We start from the raw sequence: 19,667 nt of genomic DNA, 5'->3' as shown, positions 1-19,667 counted from the left end.
GTACTGAGTCGAAACGACATTCTTGAGATTCCGCAAATGGATCTAGAGAAGTTCGCAGAATCGACCTGTCACTGACATCTGGCAGCAAGAGCCGTAACTACTTTGTACTCCAGTCGGTTAAAGGCGCGTTTACTTTATCAGCTGTGAGTTTTTATTGGGAGAACAACTTTTAAGGGTCTCGATCGACCTAACACTCGATTCTATTCATTCTACACTCATAACAATAACACAAAAGCATAATAATAACGAAAGCCATGAGAATACAGAGAAGAGGATGACGAAATGCCCGCCCCAGAAACGCCCTCGAGTAGGCTATTGGCCCGATATTCCTAGCTGAGGAAAAGACTGACATGGCCGGCGTCGATCCCCGAACGCTCCAATCAGATTCAGTGTTCACGAAACAAAAGACACGCACTGTGTACTTGAGAGGGTTGCTAGAGCACCCTCTGTGAACAAATGAATACATACTATCACAAAATATATATCTTTGCCTCTTTCCCCTTGGCTCCCTTTCTCCAGCCCGGTTTCACCAGCTTGGTAGGGTGTCACAGAAAAGTTTAAAGAGAAAGAGAGTAACGTGGACCACATCGACATCGGTCCTGGTGGAATGGGCGGCGAGGATTTCACTAAAGAAAAAAGTACGAAAAAAAACGTGGAACAGAACAAGGGGAGATGGCTCGGTGGGTAGGGTGTTGAGTAAAGTCTAGAGTGTAGAGTGTGGAGTGAACATGGGATTAAAAGCAGAAGGGGAATGTAGAGAAGGAAGATCGTCAACGAGTTTTTGATGTATTAAACCGTAGGCACTACGTGACACCGAATGTTAAGTAGATCTTTTACCACACTAAATTTTTCGTTTTAGTTATTTTCATATCCTGGGTAATATGCTGAATTTAAATCTCGCACCATAGGTTAGCAGTATTATCGTTTCGGCTTATTCATATTTTTCCCGCGGCAAATCATACCGACTGCGACCTCTACACTGGCGGCCATTGACGCTAGTTCATCAGATTAACCTAAAATTTATTATAAATGATAATTATAATATTTCTTTGTGGTTAGGAGAGTTTTTATTGTATATTGTATGTTATTTTTATTATATTGTATATTGTCAAGAGTTTTTCTTTCAAACCCTGATGGCTCTCGTGTCACGTAGCGACGATGGATGCCACCGATAACGAGCTTTAATCTACCATCGCAGCTCTCTCGAGTGTATGTTATGTACGATGCATGAATGTGTCAACTATTTTTAGTTGTTCGCATCCATACTGGCTATATACAATAATACAATTGACAACGACGACAAGAGTGAGAGAAAAACGTTTTGTCACGCGTTGGCCTCGGGATTTTATTGGTGAGAGGGATGCAAATTATATGAGTACATACATCTACTCTTATCTAACTACGTATATTAATAATAATAATAATAATAATAATAATAATTGTCATATATTGAAATGAGGAAATGAGAGATACTGAAATAGACTATTATTAAACCGTTTTGGACGGTTATTATTATGATGTCAATTGCGGATTTAATTTTTTCCCCTGGGTTTTCTCAAAGCCTCTTACTGTGACTGAAAAAGGAATTTAAAACCCAGCGGGTTAATTTAAAATAAAACCCAATTTCAAGGGGCTCATAATTATTTAAATTTTCTGAAACATTTGTTTCCACTTAGAAAGTGATTTTTAAAATTGTTTGTTTGTGTTACCGATGAGAGAAGCTCGAGACTGCTCATCAGGTATATTCTTCAGGCTCCAAACTTAAATATTAACGATGAAGGTTTAGAACAGAGGTATAATTTGTTTCTCGTATAATTGACTGCTGACGCGCGAGCGAGTCTATTACAAAACCTGACTTTTAGAAGTTATGGTCAATAAGAGCCAAGTGACGAATTGAATTGCTGGAGTAATATATTGCTCATCTGATTTGTTTTTAGTGTTATGTCTATATATGGCTCTTCATAATCATCATCATCATCATCATCATCATCATCAACATCTAGCTCTTCTCAGTATCTCAATAGTCTTAGACTTTTTAAAAAGACATTTCTAAAAGTGTCTCGTCACGTCCTGCTTCCCTACGGCTACCGTTTGCGTTCGTTACGGTATTTTGAGGACTTGGAATGAGAAAAAAATTATTTTTCAAGTGTATACTTAAGTACTTATGATCAAGATCTGACCCGTGCTCTTAGAGTGTACGTATTACGGGAATATTTTTTTAAATTTTTGTGGTAAGAGATCAAGCAAAAAATGATTTTTTTTGTTAATTACACAGTCGGATTATTAATTTAGTATGGTTTATATATTAATTAATCATATGTTATCAATTATTATTACTGTGTACCCTGATCAGAATGCACACCCATTGGCGCCACAGTGAGAGATATGTAAATTGACAGAGAGAGTTATAATCGCTGGTGATTATGGATTTTTTGTCCGTAATAAAAAGGTATGGTGATTTTGATGACACACTTGTGCGTCGGTAGTTACGTATGTGAATTCAAATGGACTTTATCCGTCTCTCTTTTATATTTAGCGCGATGGTTATTCTCTTTATCTTCCTCTCTGACACGACTAGGATGATGATGAAGAGACCGTTTGGTTGGAATAGCTAGGGTGTGAAAATCAATTTGATAGACGAGGAAACGCGTGCCGAATTACCTCTACGTGACAACAGTACCGTTTCACCATTTTCCCATTATTAACAACGAGATGAGAGAGAGTTCCAGGCACCACCATTCCACTTTCCGGTCTTATACATTACTATGTATATGTACAATATCTCTTTATAACGGTATATATATATATATATATACATATATGTGTGTGTGTGTGTGCGTGTGTATCTATACAAAGATATAGGGTAATCCGAGGTAAAATGGACATTTAAAAAAATAATTGACTAAAATATCACAAAGAATACAAATTTTGATGATTTATCCAATCATTTAAAATAGGGATATAAATAATGTATAACTTTCATGAAATAGCGTGTTAACTTTAATAAAAATATAGATAAAAGTTTTTTGGAAGTAGAAAATTCCCATTTTACCTCAATTCAAGTAAACTTTTTTTTATATTTAAATCCTAATTTTTTGAAGATATTTATCCCTATATTATTTCCAATTGTAATTTTTTTGAATAATTTTATATTTTTAATGTCTTTCCCTGTTTAAAAATATTGATTGAACAGAATTAAGTGTGATAAAATTCGAATTCTTTTAAATAATTTAAATTATTGTGTTTGTATGTATAGATATACAGTTTGCATGGAGTGACTGCTTCTCAATTCTTTTCAATCAGTATTTTTAATCAGGGTTCACTTTCCTCTTTCGCGATTGAAATATGTTTTCACACGGAGAAATTATTCTTGTTTCAAAAGCTATGGTGTCATGGTAAAGCTGGACCATGTTCGCTACCTCACAGAAATTGAATAAACACGTGGCAAAAATTACTATGGCCACAGTAATTTTTAGCTCAATTTCCGTCAGATGGCCAACCTTGTCCAGCTCTACCATGACACTCCAGCATTAAAACCAGAATAATTTCAAATATTTTTAAATGAATTTTATTGAATACTACAATACAAGCATGCATTGATTGGTCTCCGATCGGGTAAATCAATAAAAAAATATCAATCGTGATAGCTTATTTGGGTGTCTATATATATATATATATATATATATACTATAGATAATACGTTATGAACATGAGATAAATGAAAATGTCGATTAATATTTCGCGCTCGATATAATCCAGCAGAGAACAAGGGACTAATCCAAGCTACCTGTCATTCATATATCGCGTCAAGCCGGAACTGTCATCCGACGGGACCGGGATTACAAACCGTGGTAAATTAACCTTTGTCTTTCGTTCGTCCAAATATATATCACAGCATAGTAACTATTCATCTCCACACATCAACACTGTGTTATATATTGTGGCTAGTTTATCTAGGTTTACACGAAAATTCACTTATCGGAACTAATGCGAAACTAATACCTCGAAAAATGACTGACTGTATGTCAAAAGGTGACACAACAGGTGTTACCACACGTCAAATACATGCTTCAAAAAATTATTTACTTTAGTTCTGACTTTTTATATTGATAATCATGAGCCAGGAATCCTCTTAACTATTACACACCACCATCGACATCAAAACCTCAACATCTTAAAACCATTTGCAACATATATTTTTGATATCTATCTCTTTTCATCTAAAAAATACTTTTCTGTCAGTTTTTTCTCGAGGCTCAGATTTTTATCAGTATATTTATCATAAACTAAAAGAAACAGCATTAAAATACCCAAACAAACCTATTATTAACTTTTTTTCATCATTTTAATTTTCGTTTATTTTCAGAGAAAAAAAAGCTTTTAAAATAATGAAAAAAAAGTAACTCTACTGAAAAGACATTATAAAATAATTTTCCATCTGAAAATGAAAAAAGCCCCACAAAATGGCGAGTTGTTAGGTATCCTGAGGGTTGGATTTCTCGTGACCCTCTTGAATCTCGCGTCAGCCAACCCCTACTGACATCGGGGTTCTCTACTCGGCTCCAACACCATGGATCTAAGTTAGGTAGCATGGGGTGTTAGTAACGTGTATTACATAATCGTATACATGACTAAGATCCGGTTGGTTGAAGGGACGACTCACATTGCCGGGGCTTTGTCGTCTGGCCATGTGTTGCTAATGCAACTCCCACAGGGGGTCATTTCTATTCTATTTCCTGCTCTCACTCATCCCCTACTCTTTCCGTCATGAATTCTCACTCTCATCTAGGTCTCACTTGCTACACTACGACTACAACTATACGACGACGACTACGACTACGACTCGATACAACCCAACACTCTGCGGGTTACACTCTACTGGTACTCGGTACTCCACGTACACTATTATGTACACCAGCAGTTGAGTATTAGAGTTGTGACGCCTTTTCACCCCAACATACTCTACAACCAATATCTCCCTACAACCCCCTTATCGCTTATGATAAACGCATCATGAGACCCCACAAAAGCGTTACAGATTGACGTAAAATCAATGAACAAAGTCAATGGGCTTGGGCTCTTCCCTCGTCGCCGTCGAAACTTCTACGCTATATGGGGTACTCGCTTTCTCTACGATCCCCAATATATATTTATACATATATATATATGTATGAACACCCCGATACTTTATATATATTGAGTATCACCCGTTACATTGTTAACGAGAAATGTGTTAACAGAGCACTTATATAATTCTGCATAGAATAGACCATATACACACCAAAAGCTTATACTTTATTATATGTATATAAATATACTTTTTCTAAATTAATGGCTTCTAGACACTAAACATTTTTTTGAATTATCGAAGCCATGAGTTACCAGTTTACTTGATATACTTGTTTACACGTTTATTAATATTATATGTCGCGGTAAAAATTATGACCAGAGTTGAGGCTTAAACGGGCAGTTTGGACTTGGGTTTTCACACCGAGCAGGTTAATTTAAGTTTTCAATGCCCTGTCAGTAGGTACAGATTGACTTTTAATGTACCAATTACTGACAGCAAATATTTCTCTTTTAAATATACACCTATACACTAGCGTTTTTTCAAAAGACGTCGATACCCCCGAGACCTCTAAACATCCAACGGACACCTTAATTTTGATCAGGAACGTCGTCTAAGAAATTCTATAGAAAATCTAGACTCAGGGCTCAGTGTTGAGAAAAAAATTTTTTCTTCTCATTAGATCAATCAAATTTAATTACTTGGTGTAGAGACTAACATGGCTTCAATATAACGATAATATAGTAGGGTAGTCAAAACGCAATATATTTTTCGAATAATTATAATTATAACAATAATAATAAATAAAAGAGAATAAATGATGTGACCAAAAAAAAATTTGGAATTTTAGTAGATAATTATCTTTTTTTTTGGCGCCACAAGTAGCCGACATTTTGCTACCGTCCAAAAAGAATATATGTTCCGGTTATTACGTGTATTATTATTAAAATTAACATGAGTATATATATATATATATATATATATATATATATATATATATATATATATATATATATATATATATATATATATATGGTAAAATATTGACGTAAAAGCCGTAAAGTCATGCTTGTTAACGAGATTCATTTCGTTTACACAAACTCTCTGATACTCGACAACTATATATTTATATATATGTATATAATAAGACAAGGTCTTTTAGTTATATTAGGATTAGAATTCATTAAATTGACGGTTTTTTATGATATAGAAAGTTATTTATGAGCTTCGTATATTTATATTTTGTGTTTTGAAAATTAATCTAATTTGAGGCTACAATCTACTTATGATGCTTCATATATATACACTGAAAAAAAATAACTTTTGTAAAATAATATTCTCTTGAGAAAATCCATAGACATTACTGATTATCAATTTATACCCAAGAATAATTTTCTTGGCAGAAGAAAATCGAAATTTATTTCAAAAGAAAATGCTTTTGAATGACACCTTCAAATTTTTACACCTAAAACATGTTAGATGGAAAATTTCCAATAGACCAATTTCTAGTAAGAAGAAAACAATAGTTCTAAAAGTTTTTTTTTTCTCAGTTTGTATTTATGAAAATTTTAATTATTTTTTTAATACTCGTCTTTTTATTTAAATGAAAAAGAATTCTTGATGTATTAAAAATAATGGTGACAGCTGAATAACCGGGTGACGTTATTTATAAAATATTTACAAGCTCTGAAAATAAGAGAGCTTTTGAAAATGAAGATAACTATAGAAGTTTGTAATGCACAGAATGAAAATTTAAAAATAAGTAAAAAAAATTGATGGGAATCTCGAGTGGAGATCTCGTTCGAACACCGGCTTTTGTCGTCATTCCGTTCGTTTTAATACTTTTTTTTTATTGTCAATTCTTGTCTAGCGTTTATGAAAACAGAAAATAGTGCTTACAGATTAACTCATCAGGAAAAAAATGCATTTGTATGATGATTTGTTCTGATTGATTGCCATTCTCAAATTAATTTCCATTGTTTATTTTTAGCCTTCAATCTAGGTCGTTGTTTTCAATCACTTTTTTGACGTTGTTCGTTATTTGTATTATAATTTTTATTTTTGTAATAAAAATAGTGAATTAAATAAAATAACCGAAAGTGACATAAAATAGATTCTGAAGTGTAGGACGAGAGTTTCAATTGACTCCGCCATATTGAGTTTAGTTCTATAGACTCTTGAAACATGGGGTGTGTTACGAACCAAGACCGACATATATGTGATGTCCACTCAATTCATATTGGATTTTCGGGTGACTTTCCTCAGCTTATTCGTTGTCCAGCTTTTTAGACGCAATTAACATTTTTTTTCCTCTCTTCCTTCGAAATTTTTCAGTGTTTCAGTACCAAAAATGCAGTACCTTATTTTCAAATTTTAAAAATCATGAAATCTTAAAGCCTTTTTGGCCTTCAGATTCGTGGTTACAAAAAAGAAATCAATTTTTTGATGAAAATTTTAAAAAAATCACTCACATGCCTCAAATTTTGACATTTTTTATGTAATAACTTGGAGAAATTTTGCAGAAAATTACATGGGCTACAAAAAAGATTAAAATAAAAAAAATTATGTAAATGCTGGTCTGTAAATTTAGTGCATAATTTAAGTAGTTACAAGTATTTACACTTATAAATCTTTACAGAACTTGAAAATTTTTCAGATCAAGATTGTGGATCGAGGATAACTTTCATGGACATGGATACAGTTTGAATGAAATTCGAGCCGTAAAACTCAGATATTCCATCTGATGGAAATATAACTCTTGAAGAGTTTTCACTATGAAAAGTTTTCCTGTCCACAAGTTTTAGTTGTGAGACTATATAGTTTTCAAGATAATGTTATTCAGGGGGTTCTCAAGGTAAGAGTGAGAGAATATAAATGAAAAATAAAGAAACGAAACCTACTGCGGGTATATTAAACCGCGATGGGATATTTGCCACAAAAGTCCTTTTCTACGATATGTATCAAATTATCCGCATAATGGAAAATGGCGGCAACGGTACACCTACCAGGTGTCACATTGCCTAGACTAAAGAATAGTATACACTGTGGGATTAACACAATATTCATTATTACAATGCCCACACGGTAACGCCATAATGGATACGTGACAATGGTATTAAACGATACAAAGCGTGTTGCTTTAATAGGTATCCAGTTGCATTTATACATACATGAATTTTTTTACGGCTCCATTATTTACCGATAACATATATTACGTCCATTTATACACATGTTACTAATATATCTTGACATATTTTTTATGTATCAATTTAGTTGAATTGTAACCGTATAAAATAATTAACACCAGAGTATCAAACACGTTTTTAAATTTTAAAATAAAATATCTCGGGTGGCCGACGGAAAAAAATTTTATTTTGCACAGAAAAAAAATGATTTTTCAGGCGAAAAAAATTTCTACTTGTCTGAAAAAATATTTTGTTTTGTAAATTAAAAATTAAAATTTTCCTGCGGCAATAAATTTTTTCTAGTCCTGATAAAATTTTTTTCTTCGATTCATAACGCAAAATATTTCTTGCGCCAATTTTTCTCTGGATAGATTCAACTTGATCGGGATAAAAAAAATTATTAAATGAATTCTTTTTTTAATTACTTGGAGATAAATAATTTTCAAAGAGGTTTTAAAGAACTGGATGCTTAAAAAGTGCAACTGAGCACTTGACACAACAAAGAGCGAAAAAAGTTGAAAAAGAGTATAAAAAAAAAAATAAAAGGTATAAGGAATATTCGTTAAAAGCAAGTGTTGATTGTAAAATCGAAGGTTTCTGCAACTCGAAGAAGCATATTGAGTCGCGAATCAAAATGCAGCCAGCTCCATTGAAGTGATGAGAGTACTCTTGAAGCCTTGGAGAAGTTCTCGACTACTACAGCGAGTCAAGAGCTCCAGTGCTCGACGAATCATTCACTAATTGCGTTCGTGACATGCTCCAAAACTGTCGGCCGGCTCTCATTTCTTTTGCAACAGCAATATACTAATGGGATACGTTCTTTGACTATTTTTACGTTTGTCGAATTAATTGGGTCAAAAAATAGATTTTGAAAACCTTTTGTTTTTTTTTTTTTGTAAATGATTAAAAAATAAAATATTGGCTATTGAGGAGGTTTTTTGGTGGGGAAATTTTGACGCCTCCTCGCGGTCGATAGACACTCTCGATTATTTCCCGTTATCCTAATGACAGGTAATCACACGATCCTTGTTGAAGGACCTCATTATTAATCGTCGAGTCTTTATTGGCAATTCAATGCCAAGAGTTTCACTCTCAAGTATTTTCATCGTCGACTGACAGTTTCGAGGATGTCATTTCATTTGAATTATTGTCGACCTACTATTATATATACTATTATTATTATCCTCACTATAAATAAAATCTTACATTAATATGTATTTTTTTTTTTTTTTATTATTGCAGCTAAAAATTTGGATGCAGCTTTTCGTGATATTCAATTTACACGATTGTTTAATAAAAAATTTATTTTAAAGTAAATTGGCGCCAACATTGAAATAAACAAAAATAATACTGCAGTAAAAAATTTTCGCCCCAAGAAATCCTTTTTTTCTGTGCAATAAAAAACAGGGGCTGCCTGAAGCAAAAATTAATAGATTGAGTATTAAAAAAACACTTTTTCATAATTTTGAAGTTCATAACTTCATTAAGTGTCAAAAATTAGTCAACTTTAAAATAAAACTAATCAATCAAAACTTGTAATGTAAATAAAAAAAAAAAAATTGCTATTTGAAATTTTCCCAATGTATACAACAACAATCACTAATATATACAGTATATGAATGCTAAAGTTACGTTTGATAACAATGGCTGCTGTCTGCAACTACAATACGTACATACAAATATGTATATATACATCGCTCACGTATAACTTTTTACTACCCCTATACACACATACACACATGCCCCTTATCCAAAAGCACGGTTTCCATAGTAACAACACTGAGATCCTGCAAGGGTCTGACAAAATGGAGACAACTTTCTCTCTTTCTCTTTCTCCCTTTTATCCTTTTCCAACCCACTATTTTATTCTCTCTTTCATCCCTTATTTTTATTTATTTTCATTTTTTCATCTTCTTAAAAGCTTTATGCAATACTAGAAACCTTTTCCTTCGCCTCGTCCCTCAACTTTCAGGTGAAAAAAATAAAATCAACATCTCAAAATTACCCAATAATTTATATTCTGTTTATCATTCAAATAAAGATAATTTTTTTTTTTTTTTTACAGAAGACAAAAAAATGGCGACTGTGGAATATAATTCAAGACAAAATGAAGGCAACTTAGAAACGATGAGCAGATCCGTTGAGATCTTGGTTGATATTGAGTTTGGTTAGATGAAGATGAGACGAAGGCGTCCTCGAATAAGCTGCGAATGCGGCTATGAGTTGAGTGTGATGGCAAAGATGTGTATATAGTGTAAGATAAAAGACACCAAGAGATATTGGATGAGGGGTAAGGATAAGCAAGACGAGCTACAGTGCGATGATGAAACTAAGGACAGAAGGTATAGAGCCACGGGAAAATGACGAGAGCCGACCAGGATGATGAAGATGGAGCGGAGAGACTGGAGATGAGAGAGGAGACGGAAGGTGGCAGACACATCTCTCGGATTACGTCTTTTAACAAGCTCCACGACGTTCATTTGTCTTATCCGCCTTTGCTAATGCGACAGCAGCCGTTGAAATGATTAATTTACCACGAGCAGAGGCATCATCCTCGCTCCGTATACTTATAGTTACTCTTCTAGTTCCATACATGTTAATGTGCACGTAAAACAACATATCCAATGTGGCTTACCACCAAGATACACCGAGGTTACTGCAATATTATTTATACATGCACGCATGCGAAGATACTTCGCTGATGAGTTTTATTATTTCCTATGCTAATTCAATTAGTCCATATATGCGCCTTGGAACGTCAATAAGTGCAAGGCGTTAATTGACAAGATGCTTTGTTCGTCCATTATTATATCAACCAAGTAGGGGAGTATTATCCCACGATGCGAAATTAGTTTAGTAGATTGATATTTTGATATTGAATAATTAGTACATTTTGACACTGTAAAAAACTGAGAGTGAATTCAGAGTGATTATGGATTTTATTTTAATACGTATTCACTCTGCCACTCGGAGTTCCGGAGTTGAAAAAAAAATCACTTGAGATAAAACGGAGTAAATAGAGAGTTTGTTTTTTCAGCGTGATTTCGGAGTGATCTGAATTTTATTCCAATCGGAGTAAATATCCACTTTCGGAGTAAATTTTACTCATTTAATTTTTAATGTAATTTAAATGCTCTGCTAGATGTCGCCCATAGTCTTTGTCACAATTTAAAAAATTTTTTCCGTGAAAAAAATAACCGCTTTCAGTCTGCACCACCAGGTGTCACATTGAAAATGATCAAGTCCCAGTAAAAAAAAAGGGCTTATGAGACGCAGAGTCAAGATGCACTAAAAACTATATGGAGAAAAAATGGCGGATTTATTATAAGTTGGAATCGTCAGCTTGTGACTATTATTTAATTACTAATGAACGTGACAAATTACAGTATTGATATTCTAAAGGATTCCACTAGATTAAAGTCTAAAGCTAATAAAAAACATCAGAATGATTCATTGATTTTTTCAAGAGATATCGTGCTCACTCATGTACAGACCAACGGACGTCTAAGTAAAATTTTTTTAAAATTAATTTCTTTTTTAATAATAGTCTAAATAAAAACACTTATAGATACTATTCTTCTCGCTATTAATCCGTTTTATTCAAGTGCTGTATAAGATTAGTGTAAATGATTGAAACTGACCGAACCTCTACTGCGCAAAATGGTTATTGGCTTTAGGAAAACTGTCTGAGAAAATACAAATAAATTGCATTAACCAAATAAGATTATCAGCAAGTGTATCGTACTCTATACATAAAACAAGTGAACATAAAACCTACAAAGTCGACTATCGTGTCATAACGGCCTGATCGATGACTAATCCGACTCAAACAGCCACCCAATGTCGCTTTATATAAATAAAATACTTGACAACATCAGCACTCATATTATTAACAGCAACACTATAGCGTGCTCTCATGATTAATGCATGTGATCTTCAATTACTCGGGCATTGTCAATGCATATGAATATAAATATAGCTACAAAGTGGTTATATATGATTGTAATGAGGCTAAATGACACGATTGGCATTTGGCACGTACTCTCAATGACTATATATATTAATGGACATAAAGACCACCCAGTGAACCAGCTGTATAACCATAATACATATATATGTATATACATGGAGAGACCATCAGAAACGTTATATCTACATGTATTCCAGTATATATATGAAGTTATGTATTTGGTACTGAGTCCTTCCAGAGTGGGTTTGGTCACAAACGCGATGGGAATACGAAATTTATCAATGAAAATTGTTCCAATATATTCGCTATTGTTAGAGAGCGATTTCGTAGTGGATGTCAATCAAAATTTTGGTAATGATTTTTTTTTTTACTAATACAGAAAAAATATCAATAGTAATGGAAATTTTCTCATTCATTAGAAGAAGTACAAAAAAATTAAGGAATAGATTTGAATATAAGTAAATATCAATTGAAATTACGAATAATTGAGAATTTGAAGCTGTGGGAATTAAAAAAATATTTGCGAAGAATATTAAGTTGCAACAAAATGGCTGCCGGATGTCCGATAAGGGATCGAGTGATGAAGAAATGAAAAAAGTAAGAGAAGAAAAATAATAATAATAACAAACAGTAATAGAAATAGAGTACAAGTAAAGAGGGTTGGAAAAATATCGAGGGATTGATTCTGTCTCTTTTTGCAGGGCTGGCGCACGTTCTCCGATTACGTGACACGGATCGAAATATATTCGCCAGTGTGGAATTCATGGGGAGGTAAAGTTATAACGGTGGCATGAGTACGCGGTGGATCGGGTGGATAAATATGTATGGGGATAAGAGCGCACGCGTCGAGAACTCGTAGATATGGTGTAGAATTGTATATATATTGATAGACAGGGATGCTGAGCTCTCGGATCCAAAGCTCCGCCCGAGAATAGAGACCCGAGAGTACCAAGGTGTCGAGTATGTTTCACTTTAGTACTTGACGACACAAATGCACTTGGATTTGTAATAGAAAATTTTTATTTTTCAGAAAAAAATTTCCTGCTCCAAAATTTTTATCAACTTCTCTGGAAATATGAACTTTCTCTGTCTTTTTTTTACATATTACATAATGATATTGAAATACATAAGCTGTGTTTTCAATATTACGTAATAAAAAATATATTTAAAAATTTTACTCCAAAATTTTTTTTTTTGCTCCAATAGGAAAAATTTATGCATTGATATTTTTTTTTAAACAATTTAATTGGCATTAGACCAGAAAATCGTGATTTTCAATCAGAAAATGATGGCTAAGTTCAAATAGAGCCTCTCGAGAAAAAATTTCGCGGTTTTGGTTTTTTTGGTTTTAAAAAGGATTTTATTTTTCAATAATTTCGTTAATACATAAATAAGTAATAATATCCTTAACTAAAAACTTATACATTAATTTAGATTTTAGTTTTGACTTGACACCAATGATGTTCTTATCAATAAACGGTAACTGAAAATATATATATTCTCTGTAAATTGTTAATTTTCTTTTAGACTAATAAGATATTAAGATTAAAGATATAATTTAAATGTTTAATGCTATGGAAAAATTAAAAATATAAAACAACCATTGCAACATTAGTTTGCCTTCTCGAGGAAAAATTTCGCGGTTTTGGTTTTGGTTTTAAAAAGGATTTTATTTTTCAATAATTTCGTTAATACATAAATAAGTAATAATATCCTTAACTAAAAACTTATACATTAATTTAGATTTTAGTTTTGACTTGACACCAATGATGTTCTTATCAATAAACGGTAACTGAAAATATATATATTCTCTGTAAATTGTTAATTTTCTTTTAGACTAATAAGATATTAAGATTAAAGATATAATTTAAATGTTTAATGCTATGGAAAAATTAAAAATATAAAACAACCATTGCAACATTAGTTTGCCTTCTCGAGGCTAAGTGAAGGGGTGGGGATAGGATCAGGAGGTGGTAATAGGTATGTATAGATGTAGGGGATAAATATTTACACTATATACATATATAATATACATTATTTACATGTTTCTGCTGTTGCAGGATGTTTTACTGCCTATTTAATCTTTGGCTATTTAAGCGCGGTCGTGCTCTTTGTTGTTGTTCGTTTTGCTGCTTCTTGAGTCTGGCTCTTCTTCTTAATTCATCTAGCTGTTTAGCTTCGCCCTGAAGCCACCAGTATTTTTCGCTTAGCCTGTCAAGGCTATCGCGGTCTCTAGTCGGAAGTGCTGTTGAATATACTATGGACTCTGGTGGTATGTGGTCCATATCTGTGTATATAGCTTTCCTTGCACAGTGCCTTCTTATGTGATAAATAATAGGCACATTATATTCGTTTTGTATGCATCCCATACGGTCAAGATTGGTGAATAGCTCTGGTGGACTATAATTACTACCAGCCATCCTTCTCGCCAGCTCGGGGTTCTCCACCTTCAGCTTGTTGATTGCGTCGTTACCGATTTCGTATATGGTACTAAAGTAGTTTCTTGTGAGAGTAAGGCAGAAGCAATCGAACCTGGTGATGTCTGCTTGATCATATATTTCACTGTTGCTGAGTCGCTTGATGTAATTGGATTCGGCTGACCTGTATTTACCTAAGCAGGTTTTTAGGCAGGATCTCTCGAATCTGCGATACTTCTCCATGACCGATGGGCCAACATTCCACCAAATTGGGGCCGCATAACTGAAGATAGGCCTGACTAGAAGTTGATAGCATATCAACTTAGCTTTAGTTTGTATGTTTCTGTTGTAGAATATCCGGGAATTTGCTCTGAATGCGTTTTTAGCTTTTTTCAGCTGGATAGCGTGATGTTTGTTCATTCGTATCAGGTAGTCAAAATGGATTCCCAGATATTTGACCGTGTCTTTATTTGGTATGTTGAATATTTCGCCTGAGTCTTTGTCCGTAATAGTGATCTGGAATGTCTTGATTAGTGGGACTGTGAGAGGCGATATCTCATTCACAGTCTTTCTGAATAAAATTGTCTCGCTCTTATCTGGGTTCATTTTCAGGTTCCATAATTTATAACAGTGATATTTATCATTAACTATTTTTGTTAGTTTATCCTGAATTGTTGTTATCTTATTGTCCGCCACGTATACTACTTCATCATCTGCATAGGCTCCACTATGAGTGTTATTATTTGAATTTAGACCAAATTTATTAAGAATTTTACTAGTGTATATGATGAAAAGTATTGGCGAGGTTACGGTTCCTTGCTGAAGACCCTCTAGTATATTAAATGTGAGTGTTGATATGTTGGTACCATCCCAAACGATGAAAGATTTACCGTGGATCATATCGTAGATCAGCAGAATTAGAGACACGGGAAAATTCATTTGAATTAGCACGTAAATAAGGCCATTCAGCCAGACAGAATCGAATGCCTTTTCCAGATCTATAAGTGCAGTGCCAACTAGTTTACCGTTTAACAGATGTCTATTTATGTCAGATGCGAATTTATTTATTGCATGGACAGTGGAGTGTCTTGCTCTGAATCCATATTGCTGATCTGGAAGAATGTTGTTATTATTAACGTGAGTCATGAGCTGGGTCTTGATTAATTTCTCGAAGATTTTACTAATGTTAACAGTAAGACTAATTGGCCTATAGCTCGCTGGTTTGGAGTGATCTTTATCTTTTTTCTTTATTGGTATGACCTTAGCTTTCTTCCATCGGGTAGGATAGTAGGAATGGTTGAAACAGTTGTTAAGGATTATGGTGTAATCTTTAACAACTGAGGTTGGTAGATGTTTCAGAACTATCATCGGGATATTATCTATGCCGGATGAGGTTTTATTTTTAGCTGTCTTCAGAGTGAGGGCTACTTGTATATATGTATGTAAGTAATTTGATGTGTCCTGGTTCAGTGTTGGATAATGAGCTGGATTTGTTTTTGAAAAATTGGTGTGTGTGTTATTGAATCTTCTGAGACTATCTATTCTTGTTTTTATGTCTTCAGCTGCTAAATCAGCCAGGTGTTTAGTCGGTGTGCCAATGTTTGTATATCGTGGTGAGTTGATGGTTTCAAAATAATTACCTATGATGTTCAGTTTTGTGGTTGGCTGATCAATGATGTAATTATTATTATTATCTACTGCTAGACTGGTGTTATTCAGCGTGAGTTCTGAGATTAATGGACTATTTTTGTTGATTTTTAATGTATCGATACGTGGCGGCTCTTTGTATCTAAAATGTCTATTGATGTTTGGAAAGAACTTAGATGAGTCTCTATAGTTGATATTTTTGGCCAAACTTTCCCAGAGTGCTGTTTCAGCGTTTCTAAATTCGGTAATCAGCTGTTTGTTAACCATTTTTATTACTGTTTTAACTTGTTCTTTATTATCCTTATTTTTGAACAATTCAGCTACCAGCGCTGATTTATACCTATGTAGCTTAATGATTTTGTGATTGACGTACTTCTGGCAGCCCTTTTTGGTATTGTCTTTAACTATGGGAATTGTTGTAGAGATCGCATCTTGTATGTAATTTTCCAGTTTTAGTATATTGGTGTCTATTTCGTTTATTGTTAAATTTCTGTCATGAGGTAGGTGTTCGGTAATATTATTTTCTAAGTGATCAGCAAACCTAGTCCAATTGGCTTTTTTGTAATTATATCTTACAGGTGTTGGTGTTATACTTGAGATCCCTTTTAAAAAATTATTGCAATCTATTTTGAAACTGATAGCATTGTGATCACTATCATATGGGAGAGTGATCAATTTTCCATTTATTAGTCCTCTGAGTGTGATTCTAGAGTCAGCTAGACAGTGGTCTAGAAACGAACCAGCACTAGGGAAGGTTGGCTTGTTCGGGGTGTACAATGTTGTTTTATTTAGTATTCCAGCATCTTCCACCCAGTTGTATAGGAGAACGCCTCTTTCATTTATATTTTTGTCCCCCCAGTCGGTGTTCCTTGCATTCCAATCACCAGCCATAATGAAAAAGATGTTGTCTGATCTTAATTTAAAATCGTCGTATATCTTGTTGAGTTCGGTAATAAAAGATCTCTTGTTGTTGCACACTGCGTAAATACTGAAGATGTATAAAATGTTGTTTGCATTACCTTGAATTTTTATGACTGTGTATTCGATTATTTTATTTGATGTTGCATTTGGATATGAAATGTATGCGAACTTTATTTTCTTGTTGATGAGGATAGCAGTGCCACCGCCTCTTCTGGAGTCCGGTCTATCAGTTCTTATGAAAGAGTAATTTTGAAAACTTAGCTTATGTTTATTGTTGAGTTTTGTCTCAGAGATAAGAGCTATGTCAAGTTTATATGTATTGATAAAGTTCTCTAGATCATGTCTTTTTTTGTTTGTTGCTATAGAGTTGGTGTTAATTGCAGCTATTTTAAAGTTGCTGGATGTGAAAACACTGTTTTCCTGCCCGTCACTTGAGTTGTATGGTGTTTGGTACGGTGTATTATTCATTATCAAAAGCAGATAATAGGAATTCAATTTTTCTTGAATTATCAGTTATTTTTTTGTTTATTTCTGTGAATTGATCTTTTAAGATGTTAAGTATACTATTTTTAAAATGTGTTAATGTTTCCTCAATTGAATTTAAGTTATTACCTATATGTTGTGCTGGGTTATTACTTGGTGGTGGTCTTGGAACTTCGTCAGAACTTTCATTAACGGTGTGTCTGCTTGGGAGTGGCGGGAATGAACTATTATTACTCATGATATTAGCAAATGTTAAATTTGGATTAACCGTCCTTGTGATTTTGTTTATCTTGTTAGTTTTTATGCTTTTCCTCAAGTCCAGAGTTTGTTTTTTGACATCCTGTGCCATTGATAAATATGGACAACCTTTATAGGAAGCCGTATGTCCATTCTCTCCACAGTTGATGCATTTCAGTAAGCTTTTGTCTGTAGTGGCGGTTACCGTACATACACCTCCCTCTTTTATTGGTCCGTGGTTTTGTCCACATTTTACACATCTGTACTCCAGGTTACAGTTGATGCTTGAGTGTCCAACACGTTGGCAACGTCGGCATTGAAACACTGTTTTTTTCTTGAGCCTTTCCCATCGAATATTTTGATGGAGTAAATATTTGATCTTAGTGAGCTCAGCAGGTTTACTCCCATTTGTTAGTTGCACTATGAAGAAGAATTTTTCTTTAACTTTACTATCATATTGTAGTTTGGTCACTCGCTCGATCTTGACATTTGGTAGATTTTTGTTGTTGATGCTGTTGGTGACATCTACTTCATCATATTCAGGTTTTATTCCCTTTAGAACGAGGGATATTTTTTTATCTTCTTTTAGAGTGTAAGAGTAAAATTGTGCACTATTATTTTGTAAGATTTCTTTAATTTTTTTATGAATTTCTGATTTCAGGGTATTGACTGTTATATAGTCCTTGTCTGTGTGTCTAACCCAGAACTCGCCTTCTGGGATTTTTCCATCTGTGATTATTTTTATTAATGCCTTCATGTTTATGGTATAGACATGGATGGGTGGTGGTCTTGCTTTTGGCTTGAATGCACCGCTGGCATTTCGGTTCAAGTTGGAGCTATTTTGCTTTTGGGGCTGACTTTGCTTGGGTCTGTCATTTGATTTAATGTTGTTTCCTTGATTTTGATTCTCCTGCGCCGTTGTAACAGGATCGTCACAAATCATTTCATTCGCGAGTGGGTCAAAACTATTCGAAGTGCCCGCGGCTTCGCCATCTGGCGGCTGGCTAGACACAGTCCGTTTTCGAATGTATTTTCGCGGGGTTTTGAACTTATCCGTCTCATTGGTATCGGGAATATCTTCAGTGTTGCCCTCTTCATGTCTCTCTGCCGAACTCGATCGAGACCGTGCGGCTTTGAGGTTTGGTGCTACGTTAACCTTTTTCTTATTTTTTTCGAAAAATTTTTCGAAATTTTTTGTCACTACTAACCCTTCAAGTTCTTTTAATTTTTTAGAATTTAGTAGCTGAGTTAAGTCCTCAGATGACTTACTTTCGAATCTTCTTTTTTTATTGTTCATTTTATCTCTCGGTATTTTAGGTTAGCAATGTGCTTAGGATTTCTCCCAGCCCACACTAACTAATAATTAATAAACCACGATCCTTTTAATTATTTCTGGTTGTTTATTAGGCACAAAAAGTATCACCAACAGTATTATATTAAAATTTTGTATTTTATTCGCAATTTTGTGGAGAAATTTTAACTATTTCGCTGAGGTATAAGAAGGTACGATGTGCACACGCTTATATCTCAGACGGAACTCCGAAAAATTTCGCGGTAGCGTGGCCGAGCGGTCTAAGGCGCTGGTTTAAGGCACCAGTCTCTTCGGAGGCGTGGGTTCGAATCCCACCGCTGCCAAATTTTTTGAAATTTAAAAAATAAATCTCTTTTTATCAAAATTAAGTATTTTTGTTTGCAGCTATTTATTTTATAGAAATATTAACTCCAAAAATGTATATGTA

The 19,667-nt window shown here is 33.9% G+C and overlaps 1 protein-coding gene and 1 non-coding gene across 2 annotated transcripts; one reads left to right on the top strand and one right to left on the bottom strand.

The window, feature by feature from the left end:
- Nucleotides 1-14,289: 14,289 nt before the first annotated feature.
- Nucleotides 14,290-17,178, bottom strand: LOC128667485 (uncharacterized). The gene has a single exon (XM_053737766.1). The coding sequence runs from the start codon at nucleotides 17,176-17,178 to the stop codon at nucleotides 14,290-14,292; it is 2,889 nt and encodes a 962-aa protein (XP_053593741.1).
- Nucleotides 17,179-19,481: 2,303 nt separating this feature from the next.
- On the top strand, nucleotides 19,482-19,563 carry Trnal-aag (transfer RNA leucine (anticodon AAG)). Its single transcript has one exon. It is a non-coding gene; the product is annotated as a tRNA-Leu (tRNA).
- The last annotated feature ends 104 nt before the right edge of the window (nucleotides 19,564-19,667 follow it).

This window comes from Microplitis demolitor, chromosome 3 (genome assembly GCF_026212275.2).
Source record: "Microplitis demolitor isolate Queensland-Clemson2020A chromosome 3, iyMicDemo2.1a, whole genome shotgun sequence".
Taxonomy (NCBI): Eukaryota; Metazoa; Arthropoda; class Insecta; order Hymenoptera; family Braconidae; genus Microplitis; species Microplitis demolitor.
Note: the sequence above shows the minus strand (reverse complement) of the source record. Positions and strands in the feature narration are given on the sequence as shown.